The sequence below is a fragment of the Saccopteryx bilineata genome, chromosome 7 (genome assembly GCF_036850765.1).
Source record: "Saccopteryx bilineata isolate mSacBil1 chromosome 7, mSacBil1_pri_phased_curated, whole genome shotgun sequence".
NCBI lineage: Eukaryota > Metazoa > Chordata > Mammalia > Chiroptera > Emballonuridae > Saccopteryx > Saccopteryx bilineata.
In genome coordinates this window covers 6,361,707-6,385,988 of record NC_089496.1, presented here as the reverse complement: position 1 = coordinate 6,385,988, position 24,282 = coordinate 6,361,707, and the positions used below count along the sequence as shown (strand labels likewise).

The window sequence follows — 24,282 nt, the reverse complement described above, 5'->3', positions numbered from 1 at the left end:
AACTGTATGCTGCCTACAGGAAACTCATCTAAGTAGCAAGGATAAAAAAAATTCAAAGTGAAAGGCTGGAAAACAATACTCTAAGCAAATAACATCCAAAAAAAAGCAGGCATAGCAATACTCATATCTGATAATGCTGACTACAAGACAGCAAAAGTACTCAGAGACAAAAATGGCCATTTCATAATAGCTAAGGGGACACTGAATCAAGACATAACAATTCTTAATATATATGCACCAAACTAAGGAGCACCAAAATATATAAGACAGCTACTTATTGACCTTTAAACAAAAACTGACAAAAATACAGTCAAAGTTGGAGACCTCAATACACCGCTGACGGCTCTAGATCGGTCATCCAAACAGAGAATCAACAAAGATATAGTGGCCTTAAACAAAACACTAGAGCACCTGGATATGATAGATATCTACAGGACATTTCATCCCAAAGTGACTGAGTATACATTTTTCTCCAGTGTACATGGATCATTCTCAAGAATTGACCATATGTTGGGCCACAAAAACAACATCAGCAAATTTAGAAAAATCGAAGTTGTGCCAAGCATATTTTCTGATCATAAAGCCTTGAAACTAGAATTTAACTGCAAAAAGGAGGGAAAAAATCCCACAAAAATGTGGAAACTAAACAACATACTTTTAAAAAATGAATGGGTCAAAGAAGAAATAAGTGCAGAGATCAAAAGATATATACAGACAAATGAAAATGACAATACGACATATCAGAATCTATGGGATGCAGCAAAAGCAGTGATAAGAGGGAAGTTCATATCACTTCAGGCATATATGAACAAACAAGAGAGAGCCCAAGTGAACCACTTAACTTCCCACCTTAAGGAACTAGAAAAAGAAGAACAAAGACAACCCAAAACCAGCCGAAGAAAGGAGATAATAAAAATCAGAGCAGAAATAAATGATATAGAGAACAGAAAAACTATAGAGAAAATTAATAGAACAAGGAGCTGGTTCTTTGAAAAGATCAACAAAATTGACAAACCCTTGGCAAGACTTACCAAGGAAAAAAGAGAAAGAACTCATATAAACAAAATCCAAAATGAAAGAGGAAAAATCACCATGGACACCGTAGATATACAAAGAATTATTGTAGAATACTATGAAAAACTTTATGCCACTAAATTCGACAACCTAGAAGAAATGGATAAATTCCTAGAACAATACAACCTTCCTAGACTGAGTCAAGAAGAAGCAGAAAGCCTAAACAGGCCTATTCGTAGGGAAGAAATAGAAAAAAACATTAAAAACCTCCCCAAAAATAAAAGTCCAGGCCCTGACGGCTATACCAGCGAATTTTATCAAACATTCAAAGAAGACTTGGTTCCTATTCTACTCAAAGTCTTCCAAAAAATTGAAGAAGAAGCAATACTTCCAAACACATTTTATGAGGCCAACATAACCCTCATACCAAAACCAGGCAAGGATGGCACAAAAAAAGAAAACTACAGACCAATATCTCTAATGAGTAGAGATGCTAAAATACTAAACAAAATACTAGCAAATCGAATACAACAACATATTAAAAAGATAATACATCATGATCAAGTGGGATTCATCCCAGAATCTCAAGGATGGTTCAACATACGTAAAACGGTTAACGTAATACACCATATCAACAAAACAAAGAACAAAAACCACATGATCTTATCAATAGACGCAGAAAAGGCTTTTGATAAAATACAACACAATTTTATGTTTAAGACTCTCAACAAAATGGGTATAGAAGGAAAATATCTCAACATGATAAAGGCCATATATGATAAACCATCAGCTAACATCATATTAAATGGCACTAAACTGAAGGCTTTCCCCCTTAAATCAGGAACAAGACAGGGTTGTCCACTCTCTCCACTCTTATTTAATGTGGTACTAGAGGTTCTAGCCAGAGCAATCAGACAATTCAAAAAAATAAAAGGCATCCATATCAGAAAAGAAGAAGTAAAGGTATCACTTTTTGCAGATGATATGATCCTATACATCGAAAACCCCAAAGAATCCACAAAAAGACTACTAGAAACAATAAGCCAATGCAGTAAGGTCGCAGGATACAAAATTAACATACAGAAGTAAATAGCCTTTCTATATGCCAACAATGAAACAACTGAGAACGAACTCAAAAGAATAATCCCCTTCACGATTGCAACAACAAAAAAAATAAAATACTTAGGAATAAACATAACAAAGAATGTAAAGGACTTATATAATGAAAACTATAAACCATTGTTAAGGGAAATTGAGAAAGATATAATGAGATGGAAGAATATACCTTGCTCTTGGTTAGGAAGAATAAATATAATCAAGATGGCCATATTACCCAGAGCAATATACAAATTTAATGCAATTCCCATCAAAATTCCAATGACATTTTTTAAAGAAATGGAGCAAAAAATCATCAGATTTATATGGAACTATAAAAAACCCTGAATAGCCAAAGCAATCCTAAAGAAAAAGAATGAAGCTGGGGGCATTACAATACCTGACTTCAAACTATATTATAGGGCCATGACAATCAAAACAGCATGGTGTTGGCAGAAAAATAGACACTCAGACCAATGGAACAGAATAGAAAGTCCAGAAATAAAACCACTTATATATAGTCAAATAATTTTTGATAAAGGGGCCAAGAATACACAATGGAGAAAAGAAAGCCTCTTCAATAAATGGTGCTGGGAAAACTGGAAAGCCACATGCAAAAGAATGAAACTGAACTACAGTCTATCCCCCTGTACTAAAATTAACTCAAAATGGATCAAAGATCTAAACATAAGACCTGAAACAATTAAGTACATAGAAGAAGACATAGGTACTCAACTCATGGACCTGGGTTTTAAAGAACATTTTATGAATTTGACTCCAAAGGCAAGAGAAGTGAAGGCAAAAATTAATGAATGGGACTACATCAGACTAAGAAGTTTTTGCTCAGCAAGAGAAACTGATAACAAAATAAACAGCCAACTAAATGGGAAATGATATTTTCAAACAACAGCTCAGATAAGGGCCTAATATCAAAAATATACAAAGAACTCATAAAACTCAACAACAAACAAACAATCCCATCAAAAAATGGGAAGAGGACATGAACAGACACTTCTCCCAGGAAGAAATACAAATGGCCAACAGATATATGAAAAGATGCTCATCTTCGTTAGTTATTAGAGAAATGCAAATCAAAACTGCAATGGGATACCACCTCACACCTGTTAGATTATTAACAAGACAGGTAATAGCAAATGTTGGAGAGGCTGTGGAGAAAAAGGAACCCTCATACACTGTTGGTGGGAATGTAAAGTAGTACAACCATTATGGAAGAAAGTATGGTGGTTCCTCAAAAAACTGAAAATAGAATTACCTTATGACCCAGCAATCCCTCTACTGGGTATATACCCCCAAAACTCAGAAACATTGATACGTAAAGACACATGCAGCCCCATGTTCATTGCAGCATTGTTCACAGTGGCCAGGACATGGAAACAACCAAAAAGCCCGTCAATAGATGACTGGATAAAGAAGATGTGGCACATATACAGTATGGAATACTACTCAGCCATAAGAAATGATGACATCGGATCATTTACAGCAAAATGGTGTGATCTTGATAACATTATACGAAGTGAAATAAGTAAATCAGAAAAAACCAGGAACTGCATTATTCCATATATAGGTGGGACATAAAAGTGAAACTAAGAGACATTGATAAGAGTGTGGTGGTTACGGGGGGAGAGGGAGAGGGAAAGGGGGAGGGGGAGGGGCACAAAGAAAACTGGATAGAAGGTGACAGAGGACAATCTGACTTTGGGTGATGGGTATGCAACGTAAGTGAACGACAAGATAACCTGGACATGTTATCTTTGAATATATGTATCCTGATTTATTGATGTCGCCTCATTAAAAATAAAATTATTTAAAAAAAGCTCTTCCTCAATGTCAAAGTGAATAGGAAGCAATTAAGCTATTAAATATAGGATAAAATATCAACCTGATATTAAATGTTATTAAAATGTGGTTTTTGATTGAAGGAGAAACTGTTGTTTTTAAATTTGGCTTTTGATGTTAAAAGTATTTTTGTCTTAAATTTGTATCATTTAAAATTCCTACAACAAAAACAAATAAAAAACTACATTCTTAGATTAGGAATGCAAATTGGTAGAACTCATCAGGTAAGAAATCTGATAAGATGTATAGAAAATATTAAAAATGAAGGAATCTTCATTTTTACTCAGTAATTTTACTTTTGGGATTATATTTTAGGGCATATAAAACATTGTGGCTGTATTATTTAATTATGGCATTCTTTATAATAGTCAAAAGGAGAAGACAGAATAATGTCCAACAATTAAGGAATGGTTGAAGTCTAACCTCTATGCAGTGTAAGAAAAACTAGTCATTAAACACATATTTGTAAAGATTTTTCATGAAACAGGAAAATGACTTTACCAGGCAATTTATACATATTTAAAATATGTATGTTAATTATATTACAGTACTCTTAAATTTTAATGTTTGTGTACACAGGTATAAAGAAAACAGAAAAAAGGGAAGATATAAATTGTAAAATTGTGATGGATTTTATTTTCATTTTTATACTTCTCATCACTACTGTATTTTACAGAATATCTACCTTCTATTCATCCATCCATCCATCTACATACAAAAATACACTTATTTTATGTATATATACAAAGAAGTTGAGAATGATATGTGCATTTAGCTTCTGGCAGCTGACAGCCAGATGGGAGGTTTACTTTTAAAATTCTGGTATTAATGGTAGATTTAGTGTGACAAAGATGTAAAGACAATTCAGTGGGGGACATTTTAAACAAAAGGTTTATACAATTGGATATTCATTTGTGGATATGAACTTGGACCTTGCCTTATACCATATACAATAACCAATAGAACAGAAGTCATAGATCTAAATGTATAAAACTTCTAGTATAAAACATAAAAAATCCTTGTGATCTTGGGATAGTTCTTTATATGCTATTAAGAGTGACATGGTCTATAAAAATTATTGATTAAATGGATTCCATTACAATGTAAAAGTTTTTCTTTAAAATATACCTTTAAGAAAATAAAAAGACAAGACAGACTTGAAGAAAATATATGTGTCATCTACCTTATAAAGGACTTCTATCCAAAACATAAATTGAAGTGTTCCAACTCAGTAAGAAGACAAACTGAATAAACATTGGCAAAATATCTGACTAGACATTTCACTAAAGACACACATTGCTTAAAACCACTGAAAATTTGCTCTTTATACGTTACTAGGAAAAGCAAGTTGAAACAATGAGATGGATATAGCCACACCCACTCCAAAAGACAAACAAAACCAAGTGTTAACAGTGATATAAAGAAAGTGGACCCCTTAGATATTGCTATTTCACGGTTTGATAAATAGTTAAAAAAAAACTTCTCATACAATTCCACTTCTAGAAAAGCATGCAAAAATATCATATGTCCAAACTAAAACATTAATGCAAATATTAAAAACAGAACAATCCAATAGATAAACAAATGTAGACTATCCAAACAATGGACTACTATTTAACAACAAAAAGAATAAACTACTGGTATATGCTACAAAATTAATCAACCTCAAAAATGTTGGTAAGTGAAGGAAGTCAGATATCAAAACTGTATACTGCATGATTTGATTTATATGAACTGCCCAGAAAAAGCAAACTTACAAAGACAGGAATTAAATTTCACCTGTGGTTGGGATAGGGGTATTGGAAGTTGATATTGCTAGCAGGATCAAAGAAACTTTGAAATGATTAAAATGTTCTAAAACAGCATTTTTTAGATTGGGGTGATGGTAGCACAACTTCATAAATTTATTAAAAGTAATTGATTTGTACACTTACAATGTATATATTTATGAGGTATCCTCTATAGCAGCGGTTCTCAACCTGTGGGTCGCGACCCCAGCGGGGGTCGAATGACCAAAACACAGGGGTCGCCTAAAGCCATTGGAAAATACATAATGCATATATTACAGTTATAAAGTAGCCACCAAAATTATTTTTTGGTTTGGGGTCACCGAAACTTGAGGACCTGTATTGCGGTGTCACGGCATTAGAAAGGTTGAGAACCACTGCTTTATAGCTTACTTAAGATGTTAAAATAATAATAAAAAGAGCTACCAATATTTGGTATCACTATTGATTCAGATACAGTGAGATCTGTGCTACTTGTCTCCTGTTCCTAAAAGCCCAAGATAGTGAACTAATAAGAAATAGAAAATAAGTCACTATTTCTATAGAAGACAGTGCTATCTTTGGAAGCTAAATATTTTTAATGTTCTTCAATATTACACTTGCTAATTAGTCTTTCTTGCCTGACAGATGTGGCCAGTCCATAATGAAACTATACATAAGCAATATCTTTTTAAAACCAGAATTTTTTTGGCTTGTTTCAAACAGCTGTGTTTCTAGGGCCATTAAATGGAATTCTAAGTAAAAGAGACTCATTTCTTAAGCATTCCACTTTATTCTTTTTCCCTGATAATTTCTAAGAGAAGGGGAAATAACTTTTGTTGGGTATATAGGAAGTAAAAGATTTTTTTTGCTAGATTTGCCCACAATTATGTGAGATACATATTGCTAGTCTTTCTGCAGTTAAGAAGCAGACTTATGCAAAATTTAAATATGGGATAGAACTGAATGAACTCCAACTCAGGTCTTTCTGATTCTTTTTTTTTTTTTTTTTTTAATTTTTCTGAAGTGAAAATCAGGGAGGCAGAGAGACAGACTCCTGCATGTGTCCAACCGGGATCCACCCGGCAAGCCCACCAGGGGGCAATGCTCTGCCCATCTGGGGCATTGCTCCATTGCAACTGGAGCCATTCTAGCTCCTGAGGCGGAGGTCCTCAGTGCCTGGGCCAACTTTGCTCCAATGGAGTCTTGGCTACAAAAGGGGAAGAGAGAGATAGAGAGAAAGGAGAGGGGAGAGTGGAGAAGCAGATGGGCACTTCTCCTGTGTGCCCTGGCTGGGAATTGAACCCAGGAGTTTTACACGCCGGGCCAACGATCTAAGGCTGAGCCAACCGGCCAGGGCAGGGTTTTTCTGATTCTAAACCTCATTACCTATTCTCTCCATTTTGCGGCCTTGTGCTTGGTTGAATAAAGACTTTTAAAACCATTGTACAATTGTTGATCAGCACTTACAACTATATCTTTGAAGTTTATACTGTAGTTAAAACTTGAAGGATATATTTTCTAAAAATTGTGGACTATTTAATAGAAAACTGTATGCATGTATTTGTTTCTGTGTGCATCACAAAGATATATGTAAACATTCATATATATATGGGGTATACTCTTATACATACATATACATGGGTATGAAAAACAAAGTTTTATAAATTCTTCTGCTTCTCTCAGTTTTCCCTAACATTTTATTTTAATACTTACTTACATTTCTACCTGGGGTAAGATGTGGGAGGTTGAGGGAGCTATATTGAGTGGGACACTTAAAACCATGTTAATACAATCAATAAATTAAAAAAAATAAAAAACATTAAATTAAATTTAAAAAATTATTTACTTACATTTCAGGTTCTTCTACTAAATTATGAGTAAGTTTCACAACAGGGTATTTGCTATATTCATTATATTAATACAACAATCAACACAATTTAAATCACACCATGGGTGTTTAATGAATATCAGTGAATAAATATTTAAAATGCATCTGAGTTACAAAAAAGTTACAATTTTATATTGTATACTTTTTTTTTTTTTTTTTAGTGAGAGGAGAGGCCACAGAGAGACAGACTGCCACATATGCCCCGACTGGAATCCACCAGGCAAGCCCATTAGGGATCAATGCTATGTCCATCTGGGGTGTTGTTCCATTGCTCAGAAACCAAGTGATTTTTTTAGGCCTGTGGTTGAGGCCATGGAGCAATCGTCAGAGCCCGAGGCCAATTTGTTGGAACCTACTGAGTCATGGCTGTGGGAGGCGAGGGAGGGGGAAGAGAGAGAGAGAGAGAGAGAAGGAGGGGGAATGGTGAAGTAGATGGTTGCTCCTCCTGTGTGCCGATAAGGAATCGAACCCAGGACAGCCACATGCCAGGCTGATCAAGGGTTGTACACATTTTTTATAGGAAGGAAAAGAGCTTACTTATAATTTTTTAACCTTCTCTATAAATATCCTTAGAGCAGTGGTTCTTAAACGTTTTGGTTTCTAGGGGCCATTTATACTCTTTAATAGTACAGAGAGGACCTCAAAGGCTTTTGTTTATGTGATTTACAGCTTGTAGTAAGGTACCAAAAAGCTGAAAAATTAATATTGATATTCTAGGAGGAAAGGTCAGGCTTTCTTGTCCCGTCCTTCCTTTGGGGAGGGGTGGGAGAAGAATGTAGAAGTTTCTGGCTTGCAAGGACAGTGGATCATTTAGTTTCAAAACTAAAATAAAGGTTAACTGAGAAACTTCTTCTCTTTCAATAGGAGACAGAATTTACACACCACCTTACATTGATTGTAGTTTCTCCCCCTTCCTGGAATCCTGAAAGTAACATAGGCAAAGGAGGGAAGATGAACGCTGAAAGATTGTAAATGTCTTTGATTGTGTGGCCTTGAAAGTCTTAATGTTTTTGTATATCCCCCAGACAAATGTTGTAAGCTTGTGCCATAATGTCATGCTCTCAAGCATGTGTGATCAAGGGTATATAAGCAGCCCCTGAGATGTATTTGGCGCACATGATTTGAGTCTGCAACTGCCCCATGTCAGCCATATGCTGCTGGCATATTTAATAAATCTCCTCCTTTAATAAAACCCTTCAAAATTCATCTGGACTTGGTTTCTCTACATAAACCCACAGAAGTGAGTTATGGTACTTTTCAGCATCTGGAGTATGGTTACTTTACAACAAGCTATATATATGCTGAATAAGTTAAAACAAAAAATTTAAAATATTTAATTAATAATGAATTTTAAAACAGAGTAACTCATTCCTTGTTAAAAGAAATCATGTTTTAAATAAAAATGACTGCATTTTAAAAATAAACATTTGTAAGAAGGGTTGCATTGTTTTACATTATGGAAAATCTACTTAATCTTGAGTTAAATAAAAGAAAGCTGAAAATGTGTTGACTTGTCATATATCACATAACCTTTGGAAAACTTTCCACTCTATAATCATAAGAAAATGAGGATGCAAAAGGCAAATGCTGCCCAAGCATTACAATTGAAATTGTTTTCACCTGAGAGAATCTTGAGAATCATGAGGGTTCCTTGTTCATACTTGAAAACCACAGAGGAGAAACAATAAAAACATTTTCTATTCCTATATTTTGAAATTATTTTTGCTTACTATAAATAAAATATGCTCTTTTATGAGGTATGCTAGTTTTATATAATTCTTATAAAATTTTTAAATACTTTATCCAGTTAGAATGGTGTAAAGCCAGAATCCACAGCCACCATCACAGCTGCCTGGTCCATGCAGGTTCGCCTTAGATTTGAACAGATGGTAATGAAACAATGGAGCCAAGAACTGGTGGGCCATTAGCTTTAACCCTAGCTTGCAACTGGCAGGCAAGAAATACACACAGTGGGAAAACACTTTCCTTTCCATTCAGGGCTCCCAAAGCCACTAAATTATCTGAGTTTCCTAGAATCAAAGGTTTCTAACCTCACCAGCCTTATTCACCTCTGTTCCCCATCTCCTCCCTGCACAAACTCTGCACAAACAGGTTTCTTCTTCAGCACTCCGCCATCTTGGCTGCTTCACTTCTCTCATGTGGCCTTTCTCTGCTCTCCTCTCTAATGCTAATCTCAGGAACAGAGAGAGAGCAAGCTCCCAGTCTGCCCCACTTTATAGTATAGAAATCAAAACCTTCTAATCCAATATACAAACAAGAAAATCTCTGATACAAAGTCACTTATCTGAGGCATAATGGGATTCCTCATAAGAGTGCACCACCCACATCATGCAACAGTCAACAGTGTGGGGAAAAGCTTAGTCTTAAAACTAAGCCTTAGGCTATAATGACCAAGCCTGCTTACAGCCTTTCCCCCACACCCAATGCAAACTATAAGTGAGCAAACATATATATCAATTTTCAAACTTATTTGACCAACAAATGGTTTATAAAAATATTGTAAAAGGGCCCTGGCTGGTTGGCTCAGCGGTAGAGTGTTGGCCTGGTGTGCAGGGGACCCGGGTTCGATTCCCGGCCAGAGCACATAGGAGAAGCACCCATTTGCTTCTCCACCCCCCCTCCTTCCTCTCTGTCTCTCTCTTCCCCTCCCGCAGCCAAGGCTCCATTGGAGCAAAGATGGCCCAGGTGCTGGGGATGGCTCCTTGGCCTCTGCCCCAGGTGCTAGAGTGGCTCTGGTCGCAGCAGAGCGACACCCCGGAGGGGCAGAGCATTGCCCCCTGGTGGGCAGAGCGTCGCCCCTGATGGGCGTACCGGGTGGATCCGGTCGGTCGCATGCGGGAATCTGACTGTCTTTCCCCGTTTTCAGCTTCGGAAAAATACAAAAAAAAAAATTGTAAAAGATATATAGTATTTCTACTTTCAATGGATTTATATATATGTTGTAAGGGACCAAAAGCTACAAAATTAATATTAATATTTTAGGAAGCTTGAAGAACATTTTATTAATTTGGGCTAGGCATACAAAGAGATTTTGTAAATGTTCTTTGTACTTGTGTAATTAGCATAAAACCAAGATGGCCAATTGCATTGTGTTTTAAATGCAAAGGGGAAAGAGATTTGGATTCTCTGACCTTCCCCCCACACCTGTGGGAAAATGGGTGAATAGCTAGCCAGGTGCAAAAAGGGAAAGATTCAATTAAACCTTTTCTTATATTAATGGGCCATTTATAGGCATTTGTCCCCATGGAAACTACCTCTCCCCTCCTGAAAGCATGTAGTTAATGTATGTATCTATGGACAAAGGAATAGCAAATGAACACTAGAAAATATAGGAATGTCTTTTAATATGTAGAGTGACATTTTTACTACTGTGTTACCTTGTAAGTTTTAATGTGTAGAAACATCTTTTTATGAATCCTATAGACAAATGTTATAAACTTGCTAATGAATTGTGTCCCATCCCCCTCCCCCTTCATCCTTTCCCCAAACCTGTATAGGAGAAAACAAAGGTTATAAGCTTATGCCGTGATGTCAGGCTTTTTCTCTGCCCATGTATAATTAAGGGTATATAACCAGCCCCTACACTATTATAGATGCACAAGACTTGGGACTGATGCCCTGTGTAGCTATATGCAGCTGGCATATTTAATAAATTTCCTCCTTTATAAAACTCTTCAAAACTTATCTGGACTGAGTGTCTCTACATGAACTCGATGAAATGAGGTACAGTGCCTTTCAGAATCTGGGGTGCAGTACTTTATAACATATATATATATAAATATATATAGATAGATAGATAGATAGATAGATAGATATAGACATAGATAAAGATAAATTTATATAAATTAGTTATATAAAATTATATATTAAAATTCACTAATGACCATTTCCCTCTCTGTTTGGGAGAACAATTATACTGCATTTTACTTTATTTTAATTTTAAATATTTTTTTACATATCAATTACAGTTGACATACAATATTGCATTAGGTTCAGATGTATAACCCAGTGATTGAACAGTATATAACTTCTTCTGTGATCACCCAGATAAATCTTGTTTTACAATAGCAGTTAAATTATTAACTTAGATAGCTTACTGGACACTGTTCTTTGTCTCTAAAAATGTGAAAACAAACAGAAATTAAATTTATTATGGAAAATTTTATACATATAAAAAAGCAGTAACAAGACAATAATAAAACCAAGTGTGGTTTATCTCCTAGCTCCAACAGTTATGAAATAATGATCAATTTTGTTTTATCTATTTTTCTATCATCTTTCACATAGCTAATTCTGAAGCAAAACAAGGTAATGTTTCATCTGCATTAAAATATTTTAATATGCATATCTAGATGCATATTAAAGACATAAAAATGCACATTAAATAAAATCTTAACTACAGCAAAAGGTAACATTAAGTTCTTAATATCATCAAATATTTAGTCATTCAGTCTCGGCTTTTGGTTGAGCAACAAATGACACCAATTCACCAGGAGCATAAATGCTCTGTGCCACTGTTTCCCTCTCACTAACTTACAGCTTCTAGAAACTGTCAAAGATAGTCACTTTAGGCTCTTGCTTTGTGTATGCATGTATTTAAATCCCTTAAAGTACTGAAGCCTTATTTGAAAACAATACAATTTTTTTACATTGAAGTCATGTGACCTAAAGACACATGAAAAATATATTTACCCTGTAGAAATCAATGCAGGGTAAATATAATGGAAAATATTTGTATTATTATTTTAGGCAACTATCAAAAGAAAAAGGGGTGCCCTGGCTGGTTGGCTCAGCGGTAGAGCGTCGGCCTAGCGTGCGGAGGACCCGGGTTCGATTCCCGGCCAGGGCACACAGGAGAAGCGCCCATTTGCTTCTCCACCCCTCCGCCGCGCTTTCCTCTCTGTCTCTCTCTTCCCCTCCCACAGAGGAGCAAAGATGGCCCGGGCGCTGGGGATGGCTCTGTGGCCTCTGCCCCAGGCGCTAGAGTGGCTCTGGTCGCAACATGGCGACGCCCAGGATGGGCAGAGCGTCGCCCCTGGTGGGCGTGCCGGGTGGATCCTGGTCGGGCGCATGCGGGAGTCTGTCTGACTGTCTCTCCCCATTTCCAGCTTCAGAAAAAATGAAAAAAAAAAAAAAAAAAAAGAAAAAAAAAAAAAGAAAAAGGGGCATTTAGAGAGATGATATAATGCACTATTAGTAAATTTATTGTTCAAAAAAATCTTCATTTCTCATTCTACATAATCTACATACTGAAAAGTCTGAATTTAGTTTTCTGGCTACAATTGTTACTAGAAATCAATACTCTTATTCCTTTTATTTTTATATTTTAAAACTTTGTTCCTAATTGTAGTAAAAGAAAGTAAATTACAATGAGTGACAAAGTATAATAAGGTTGAGGAAATTATTAATGTAGTATAAAAATAATAATGCTAGAAAAATAAGTACATTGTAATAGAGTTTGGATGATTTAGTAAAAATAGTTGGATGATTTCTGATGTAAATAATTTTTGGTATTGCTATAAAATATTATTTTGTTTTCCCTTATGAGCCAGAGAGAACTGAAGTAGTTTGTAGCAAGTAATTATTTCTAAAAAAAAAAAAAACAGTTTAAGATTCACCCCTGGAATTTTCATGCTTGTTAAAATACAGTCTGCACACAATAGAACTAAAAGAGATTGAATTATCTGTCTATGGAAGAAGACAAATGACCTAATCTTAAAAGGGAAAGAACATTAAACTCCTAATAGATTCATTATTCATTCTTTATCAAAATAAAGAGATGAAAATTGCTCAAAGCAAAACCTGTTCCATATCCACATGCCCCTTGGTCTAAAATCTACAAGGAACAATAGCAAGCTCACTGGAAAAAAATATCTCTTTTTGTTCTTAGTTATCTCAGTCCCACAGAAGCAATACTGTCAAGCGCATAAACTATGTTGATATATCATCTGTATGTGAGTATATATGCACTCACATACATATATATGACCTTATATATTTACAAATATTTTTCCTAGATGTACATTGTCAAAGAAACAGAAAGACTATATTTGAATGAGAATACAGTCAGTGATTTATTATTTTAAAAATCATTAATTTTGACAAAAATTATATTATCTCAGATTTAAATAACAGAATTTTTTATTTGTAATGTAAACATTTTATTATCTTTCAATAGCATCAAAGTAATAAGAGACAAAGGAAGACTGAGAAACTATTAGATTGGAGGAGACAAAATGTGACAACCAAATAAATGCATGTGAAATCTGGATAAAATCCAGGACCAGAAAAAAGGAAAAAAATTAGTGGGTGAGTGGAGAAACTAAAAATTTAGATAAGGCCCATATATGTTTTAATTGCATATCAATGTTAACTTCTGGTTTTGATCATCTTATTTTGGTTAGACAGATGTAAAACTTAGGAAAACTGGGTAAAGAGTAGACAAAAAAAACTAAGAGTCTTATTTTCTGGGAGTTCTAAATTTTCTTGGAAGTCCAAAATTATTTCAAAATAAAGTATTTTAAAAATTATATCATAAGCTTTGGTTTACAAAGGACACAATTATACAAACAAAATCTCAGCATTATTGACGATGTTCAGATTGAGAAGGTATAGTGGAATTTATTCCTTAGACGAATCCAAGATAGCTTTTTATTTCCTGTGTAAGAATGTGTTGCAGTCCCCAAACCAGTGAACATGTAGCTCAATACAGCAACAATTAAGGAGCAATATAATGCCATGTACATTTTTAAAACTGCAGTTAATGAAAGAATGATCTAAATCTAAATATGTACCACTTAATAATCTGTCATAATGACGACCATGCAATGATTGTCTCTTATGCTTGCTTATTTTTTGAATTCCAAAACACTTTTTTTCCAAAAAAATGGTGTTTTCTAAAATTTAATCAGTCATCTAAACTGAAATCCAAATGCACATCTCAATCTGAACTTAACAGTAAAGAACTAGATAAGTTGGTTTTCTTTACCTGAAACTGTGTGATCCTTAGAGTCTCTTGTTATTTTTATCCTTGCATGAGGAAAGATGTAGTGCACAGTCTTCCCATTCATCTGTATGATCTGAGACATACACGTGAAAAGGTGAAAAATAAATGTTAAGACTCTTGAACTGCAATATGCAGAATTAGACTTTTTTGAAATGCACATTGAGTCAATGAATAAAAATATAATAAAAGTTTTGGAATGATCACCATGAAGTACTTTCCACTATAAAATATTACTGGTTTCTGAGTTCATTATGGTCTTTGCACAACTAATTTCTCTTTCAAATTGAATTGTTTTGGCTCAGAAATTAATAAGCACATGCACATGTTCTGAAAGATGTCTGTTAATACAGTAGTAAATAGTCAGTAGTGATGACAGTGTCTAGAGCAGCACAGGAAACACTGACAGCTTCCCACTTTGCTCTGGACAGCCGAGAAATATATACAATGGTACTTCTCATTTTCAGTTACTAAATGGTATTTGGTGAAAGAAGCCAGAGAATATCCCCACACTCCACATCTCTATCACTATAGTGGGATTGCTTCATATTTCTGCTGCTTTGATTTTATTGAGAAATTGCTTTCACTGAGAACATCTACTAGAAGTTTTGAAGTACACTGATACTGAGACTAATTTTGTGTAAACATAGTCTTCGTTCATTCTAATACATTCTGAGCCTCCCTTTTTTTGTATTTAAAGGTTGTGTTATTGATGGCATTATTCCTCACTTACTGCTAATGTTCCTTGGGAAGAAGAAGCGACATTTAAAGCTATTGTTACAAAACTGTGATTTCAATTTTCATTACTGCAATTTGAAGATGAGAATATCATAAACTACATTATCTCTGTTTCCACTTGGCAAAGGGAGAGTTTGAAGCAATAGTAAATTAGTGAATGCAAACTGTGCTTTAGTTTATGAAACTTTGCTTTTAAAAGAGGTTTGTGAAACACTAAAAGACATAGAAAGAGGCCCTGGCCGGTTGGCTCAGTGGTAGAGCGTCGGCCTGGCGTGCGGGAGTCCGAGGTTTGATTTCCGGCCAGGGCACACAGGAGAATCACCCATCTGCTTCTCCACCCCTCCCCCTCTCTTTCCTCTCTGTCTCTCTCTTCCCCTCCCGCAACCAAGGCTCCATTGGAGCAAAGTTGGCCCGGGCGCTGAGGATGGCTCCATGGCCTCTGCCTCAGGCACTAGAATGGCTCTGGTTGCAACAGAGCAATGACCCAGATGGGTGCAGCATCACCCCCTGGTGGGTATGCCAGGTGGATCCCAGTTGGGCGCATGCGGGAGTTTGTCTGACTGCCTCACCATTTCCAACTTCAGAAAAATGCAAAAAAAAAAAAAAAAAAAAAAAAAAAGACATAGAAAGAGTGGACTATATTAAAAGGATTTTATTAGGATGGTATCTGGTATTTTCACCTTAGGAAAATTTTAACTAAAATTAAAAATGAAATAAACTTTAGCAAAGAGACGATCATATTAGCCATTTCAGAATATGCTTAAGAAGTGTGCGGGAATACTAAACAAAAGTGTTAAATAGAATTTGGAAAAAAAGAGATGTATATTTGTTGTAGAAAGATTCCTGGGAATATTTGTGTGGTTTTAATGTGTCGGTGCAGCTATAAAACTGTTAGAAGTCTAGATATTAAAAATAAAATATATATTATAAAAATACAAGCTTCAACAAAAGCCTTTAGTTTTTATTTTTTTCAAGAAAGAATAAGCCTAATCAAATCTCTGATGAATGTTAAACACTTCCCAAACAACAGCAGAGTCCTGTTAAGTGCAGGAATGCTATATGAATCCTGCAGAGTAAAATATACTTTTTTGTGAAATTATAAAAATATGGTCAGTGTAATCCATCAATCTAGATAATTCATACAAATACTACCTTTTAAGCCACTGAATACTTCATTAATATTCATAACAATTAAGAATGTCTATTTTCCCTCTTTCTCTCATTTTCTTTTCTGTCTCTCTACCCCTCTCCTTCTCTTTCTCTTCTTTTCTCTTCTCTGTCCTATTTACTTTCCATCATGTCATCTTTTCTTTCTTCTGTTTTCTGGCTTCCTTTATTCCTCTCCTATCTCCCCTAATATGCATTTAAATTTTTTATTTTTTACTAAACCATGTGCATTGAAATTCTATAGCTAATAAATATAACTGAACTGTCTTAGTACTACAGATAATTCATTAAAATTGGTAGTCATTACTTCATTTCAAATATCTTAGAATTTTATGAAGTGATTTTAAAAAGTCATTTTCCGATTTGGCCAAAATGAACTAAGATGACACAATTTTGCCTTTGTTCTTTTTTGCATTCTCCAGACTAGGAATATAATCTCATAGCCCAGTCTAGAAAAATAGTAAGGTTTCCTAAATTTTTCATCAGGGTTTTGCCTGCTAGCCAGAATGGTCTTTTAATTTCTATGTTGGTAGAAGGGTTGTTAAATATTTTCATTATCATTCATGTTGCTCTCTGAGCATCCCCTAGAATCTTCTGCAATTTCAGAGACTGCCTACAACCAGCTTTATGAATCCATGTGGTAGATCAGAAACATTGACCTGCCAGAAATATGATCACTGTGACTAAACATCTGCAGAAAGAAGAGGTATCTGTTTCCATGCATGAACCAGTTGGATTTTGGCTTCTTCCTATTATATGTGAATGTTGAGAGTGTTCTCCAGCAGATGGGGTTTCAGGGTAGGTCTTGCTTCTGCCATATAAAAAAGAACAGGAGCAAGACCAGAGGGTAGGACTGATGTCAAGTCGTGGCACCTGGGTGTCCCAAAGAGGCTGGCCTCCGATACCCTTGTCTTTTAGGGATTCTGCATTGAAAGAACTATAACCTATATGTCTCCCAGAAAAGGATTATTCCTCTTTTCCACCTACAAATATTTCAAAAATAATTATTTTCATTGAGCCTTCATACTTATGAAATAATACTTGTGTTAACATATCTCTTGTTAACACAGATATTCATACTCCCCTTCACTTAAAAACCATGAGTATCTGATAAAGAATAGAGGTACTCTTCTGGCATTCCAAGCAGCACTGGGCCTTCTATATCTCTTTGAGTAGTACGAATGTTCAGGAATGTCCTTGTGCCTCGTGACCATCCAGAGAATGATCGTCCAATTTTTTTTTTAAATGTGTAAGGCAATATTAAAAAAAGGCAAATGTATGCTCTTCCTGTTTCTATAAACTGGTTATCAAACATGATTTTAAGTTAATAAAACTGGAATCGGAACTAATATTATTTTTTGGAAAATAAAAACACACTCCTGGGGGTCAGCAAGCATAAAAGGAACTCACTACTCAAAGGAATATACACTATGGTGGATAGAACAGGAGCCCTGCTGTTCAGCAGCTCACAGCGGTGATACAGTGCATCCAGTACCACAGGAGAGCAAAGGAAGAACACTTGCCCCCGATCTGTGGGGATGTGGTGGTTCGTTTCAGGGAAGGCTTCTTGTAAGATGGGCATGTGCATGGAGACCTAATAGATGTGCATAGTTAGTCAAGAGAAGAGAGGAGAATGAGCATTCACATAGAGAAAACAAAACAGTCAAAAATCCAAAATAAAGAGAAAGAAGGGCTCCTTCAAAGGAACTTATTGTATGTCAATATAGCGGTTCAATGAGAATTGCAGACGCTATGGGCATTAGTGCGGTGTGGAGGCAGTGTGCGCTAATCAAGAAGTGTTGGACCATTTCCCTTAAAAAACAAGCAAGCAAACAAAAAAGCAGTATTGACTTTTATAGTCACCTTGTGAAGGGTTTCAGTCCTACCTATAGATGAAGTGACTGAGAAAAATTTTTTTAAAAATCTGGTAATCTGTTCAATTAACAAAGCAGAGTTGAATTTCCACTAAATGAATGTGTGTGTGTACTTGTGTGTGTGTGTGTGTGTGTGTGTATTTGAAAGAAAATATAAATTTGCTGATTTGGTTTATTTGTATAGTTAATATGATTTGAGTTTAATAAAAATTTCAGGAAAATTTTTCTGTGCCTGTAATATATGTTATACATAAAATATTTTTAAAAGCAGATAAATTAGTATTTGTATAGTCAATTTGGTTTTATTACTCTTGCCTCCAGAGTTATTTTATGAGCATAAACTCTTGTTATACAATACATAAGTTTTCAAATAAAAATATCTGGGTTTATTGGTACCCAGAGCTCAATATTACCCTTTTATAATTAGAGATGCAAAGAAGTGAATAAAATGAGAAGGACATTTTGCTATTTTCTCTAGACCAAGATATAGCTATAATGAGTTGACTAGTAAAGGGTATTAGAAAATAAATATTAATGCAAAAAGGCATGAATTCTGAACTTTTTATAAATGTCATCAAGCATATGTTGTCTTCTATGTAGCTTCATTTAAAAACAACTGTAAAGAAAAACAAGAATTATTATTATACAAGTCACCATATTTGAGTTTCTTGGGAAGGAAGGTTGAGTATTACCACCCATAAGGGGTACATGGAAATTTCTGGGCGTGGCAACGTTCCCTTTCTTGGTCTGTATGGTGGTTATGAATGTTCAGTTGATAACTAATTCATAATTTTACATATTTTCATATTTGGCAACTACATAGATAGTTTTATGTTTGCACGTTAGGAAAATGTAAAACATTTATCTCTAAGTTTCACTTTCTCATCTATAAATGGATATTAATTAATAACACCTACTATATGTGAGTTCTAATGCTATTGTAAAATTCAAAAATGAATAGAAAACACTTCTATTTAATAGACTCCAAAATATGTTTCCTTCTTCTGCTAAGTGAAGTTTTTCCTGTTCCCGGCTGACTTAGTTTGGCCATTCTCTTATTTGCTATCCATACACCTGAATACACTGTTATTGGAAAGCATTGAACATATCCAAATCTATTTCACCCAATAGTCTGTTGTATATTTTCCTTGCAAAGCAGTGTTGGGTGTGATATACAAACAATATCCATTGGAGGAGCAAATCTCTTAAATTATCCAGCAGAAACATCACAGCTATGCTATAAAGTCAGTGGTGGCTGATAAAGTAAGGTATTTACTACTTTAAATTTGTGAACTTGACTGACAAAAGTTTCATGAATATTATGATAATTGAGATCATTCTAGGGTAAAATTGTTTTTGAAGGGGTGGTATAAATATAAAAGAGATTGTTCAATACAGCACTTACTTGCTCTTGATGTTGACTGAGTGGTCTAGAGTGGACCAATCTTTCTGGTAGTTTTCGATCCAGACCATGTCCATTTTCCAAACGAGACTCCCTGGGTTTGTCAAACCAATCTGTTTCTTCACGACGCAGGTGATAGGCTTTGGAGACCAAGGAAATATCAAACATTGCAACCTCAACTAATACAAGTGACAGAGGGCAGCAGATGTCCTAACGTACCAACATGCTCCAGCCTTGTTAACCATTCTTGCATTTCAAACACACACCCAATGGGGTGAGATAAATCATTTTCAATATGATGTTAAATATACTTGTACCATGGAATAACCTAGGAAAAAATCATGTATTCAACCTCCGAAAGCAAAATAAACAAAATTAAATTTTAAATCAGGAGAGAAAAGAAATTTAGGTAGTGATAGAAATAAGGAAGTTAACTCGTGAATATCCTCACAAATCATTCTATCAATCTCAGTCCATTAGTTCCTGCCTTTTCACTTCTCCTCATCACCCAGTACTAGCCAAAGGGAAATGCATTCCTTGAATACAGAAAATTCTGTCACTTTCGCCTGACCTGTGGTGGCACAGTAGATTTTAAAAATTTAAAATCTAAATTTTTAAGATTTAGAAATTAGGTAAGACTTGATTGACATCCTTTTCTATATATAATGTGACAAAACTTGATATCTAAAATACTTTTTTGAGAATTCAACCATGTTTAAGTACATAATTATTACTTCATTTCTTAGCACTTCTAAAGTTTTTTAAAGCTATTATTTAGTGACTAAAATTGTATTTTACCTACCATATAAAATTTTACTTTGTACATATAAAGTTTTACTCTTGGTAAAAGCACCCATAATTAATAGTCTCTGGAAATACATTGTTGCTTCCTAAATGGCAGATGCACCAGCTTTTCTTTCTTTCTTTTTATTTTTTATGAGCAGCTTTTTTAATTGCTCATCCTCAAAGATTGGGTGATGATGATATCAATGTATGCTTTCTGGAAATTGTAGGTTCTACAATGCCACACTATTGAATTCTATCATATTATAGCTTTCTTTTTATTTTTACATCCCCAACTATCTTTCCTTTCAAAACTTTCTCCCAAGGATTTTTAAAGTAATGTTCATTATTTCTTTGCTAGCAGGGCTGGTAAACCCACAGTACATATACCACTACTTACCTCTACCTCCTATGATCTTGGTAAATGGTAGTGATTAACCACAACATTTCTTTCCTCATTCTTAAATTTGAGAAAATACAATTGTATATGCCTCATTTGTGATTGTATATGTGCTTGGCTGATATCCCTTATTAAATTCTAAGCTGCCTGATAACAATGCTCATATCTTCATATTTTCTCTCTCTCAACACTAAAAACAATGCCAAGTGCCTTAAGATTCAATAAATATTTAGAAGTAAATAAAACAGAAAAATTAGTCATCAACTAGAGAAAGATATATACCCTAGTTATAATATTCATATTTTAAAATAAATATTAATTTGTTCCTTTAACCTCATTAATAGTTATACAATCATTTCCCATAATCTACTGGATATTTATTACAGTTTTTCATAGTTGTTATTTTTTTTTCAGCAAGAGAGGCAGAGACAGAGAGAGACAGAGAGAGGGATATATAGGGACAGACAGACAAGAAAGGGAGAGAGATGAGAAGCAACAAATCTTCATTGTGACACCTTAGTTGTTTATTGACTGCTTTCTCATATGTGCCTTGACTGGGGGTTCCAGCCAAGCAGCGACCACTTGCTCAAGCCAGTGACCTTGCTCTCAAGCCAGCAACCCTGGGCTTCAAGATAGCAACCATGGGGTCATGTCAATGATCCCAGCAACCCTGCACTCAAGCTGGTGACCTCGGGGTTTTGAACCTGGGTCTTTTACATCCCAGGCTGATGCTCTATTCACTGTGCCACTGCTTGGCTAGGCTTTCATAGTTTTAATTAGATATGAATTGACTAAATTTATGGAAAAATGTTTAGTTTAATGAAACATTATAATACAAAACAAATCTATTATTTAATCACCAGTCTAAAATTGTATTAGACTATTCCAATAACACTAACACTATTTTATCTTACTACTTACATATATTTATTATATATTTTTATGAAAAGAAAAAATAATCTATACTGATTTTAATAACTGAAGATCTTGGATAATGTAGTACATGATTTAACTTACATATGCAATTCTGCTACTGCATTTGAAATACAATCCTTTAAACATGTCTCCTTGGCTGTGTTTATACAGATACGGCAGAATCACAATCTGATCAAAACTTTTTCAATTTATTTCCAATTCTAATAATATACTTTGTCTGATATTTCTTATACTTCTACATGTAACTAAGTTAGAATATCTACCATACTTTTCATAGGAATTTAGAGACCAACTTAAAAAAGCAGATTGAATAAATCTGCTTTTACATTAAAATATGTCTTCATCATTTATACAAAGTTAGATATAAATGCTAAGTGTTTACAACTACAATCTTCTTATATGCCATGGTAGACCAATATTGTAAAATTTCAATTTTATAATATTAACATTTTCCAAACTTATTTAAAGAATTTGCTAGAGATCAATATCTCTCCCATTTCTAGACTGACATTTCCTTGAATTCTTACATATAAAATACATTATTCATAGCCAATATTTACAAGAAGAGTTTAATTCTGTTCAGTATAAAACACTGGTCAAATATATATATATGTATATATGCATGTATATATATGTATTGAATATATATGTGTGTGTATATATATGTATGTATACATATCTTTTAAAAGGCTGTATATGAATGCTATATTCTTGCATAGAGTATACTTTGAAATAATGCTTTCAACAAAATATTTGTGGTTGTAGAAATAAATATTACTTGACTGTTTCAAGTTGGCTTTTCTCCAACCTGCTCCAAAGGAAAGCCTTCCTGCTTTGAAATTACTCAACCAACATGTACATCAAGTTGTGGACTTCAACATGATGGCTATAAATATCAAGCAATGTAAGTTATACATACAGACTTTACCTCAAGTGAGCTATTTCAAAATTAACTAGAGTTACATAGGACACATCTGAAAACCATCTAATGGTCTACAAGCTAGGGAAGATTGTATTCCAAGAAAGAGCACAAGCAATTTGAAGTTAGTTAAATTTGCTTTGTCCACATAATAAATAGAAATCTTATACTTTTCAAAATTATCGAGAATCATTTAAATACAGATATAGCATTCCTGGTAAAAATTATTTAAAAATCATTAATATTTCACAAGTTCATAAATGAGTTATATATTTGGAAAAATATTTTTTAACTTTTCCTTTAATTACTCAAGGAATCCAGGATCTCAAAAAAAAAAAGTAGGCCATTGCTCACCAGTAGGAAAGTAATGGTTATGTGATATAAAAGCAAAGACAATATATAAGATTTTAAAATATACAACTGTTAAAGATAATCACTACAATTCAAACACATGTTACATATGTAAATCAATGTTACAGTTGTCCTTGACCTAATTTTGTATCATCACAATCTTTATGACTAAATTTTTTGTCTGCTTAAAAATATTTGTTTAATTTTTTAATTTCCTTTTATATCTTTAATATCTTTAAACACTTCATAATTTTGTATGCTGCATGATGTCTCATCATCTACTTTATTAAATCAATTTTTTTCATAGTTCTTGTTGATTATGAGTATATATCCTCCAAACATATAAACATTCAATTATTTTTATATGGTTCTATGTAAATGAATGTCACATTTTGGAATATATGAACATATCTTTGTGTATGTCTGATGCCATGTTGATAAAACAAGGATGAAAAACTGAAATTGTCAAATTCTCCCCAAATATGTTTTCAACATGCACACATAGCCTTTAGGTGTTCAGTTATGTCACAGACCTAATAGAGTTTTTGTTTTACTTTGTTATTTTATGACTGTGATTATTGAAGAGCCATCTTATTATTCTGTAGCAGTCATTGTATGTGTATAAAATGTGTGTAAAATGTGGGTTGTGAAAAACTAAAGAAAAAAACACTTTCCACATGAACTATGTAGATTCATTCAGACAACTGACTACATAATAATGTTTTTTTTATTTGACTAATTATCAATAAAAATGGTCATTCCAATTGGCAGTAGAGAAGAAAACAAATCAGAAAGTGATTGGTTGTCGGAGTCTCACTAGGAAAAGCAGTTTGCACTCCAGATCCAGTGCATCCTTTTCAAATCTAAATTTGAACTTCTACAATCAAACTGGTGCCTAGATAAGGAAGTAGAAATGCCTGACCAGGTGGTGGCGCAGTGGATAGAACGTTGGACTGAGATGCGGAGGACCCAGGTTCGAGACCCCAAGGTAACCAGTTTGAGCGTGGGCTCATCTGGTTCGAGGAAAGCTCATCAGCTTTGACCCAAGGTCGCTGGCTTGAGCAA

General features: G+C 34.4%; 1 protein-coding gene across 1 annotated transcript in view; it reads right to left on the bottom strand.

Annotated features, from left to right (window-relative positions):
- Window positions 1-24,282, bottom strand: part of PCLO (piccolo presynaptic cytomatrix protein) — a 479,118-nt gene that overhangs the window by 146,442 nt on the left and 308,394 nt on the right. The window contains exons 8-9 of the mRNA XM_066239334.1: window positions 19,832-19,968; window positions 14,633-14,723 (exon numbers count right to left, since the gene is read on the bottom strand). Of these exons, the coding sequence (XP_066095431.1) occupies window positions 14,633-14,723; window positions 19,832-19,968 (228 nt within the window). The remainder of the gene's footprint in view (window positions 1-14,632; window positions 14,724-19,831; window positions 19,969-24,282) is intronic.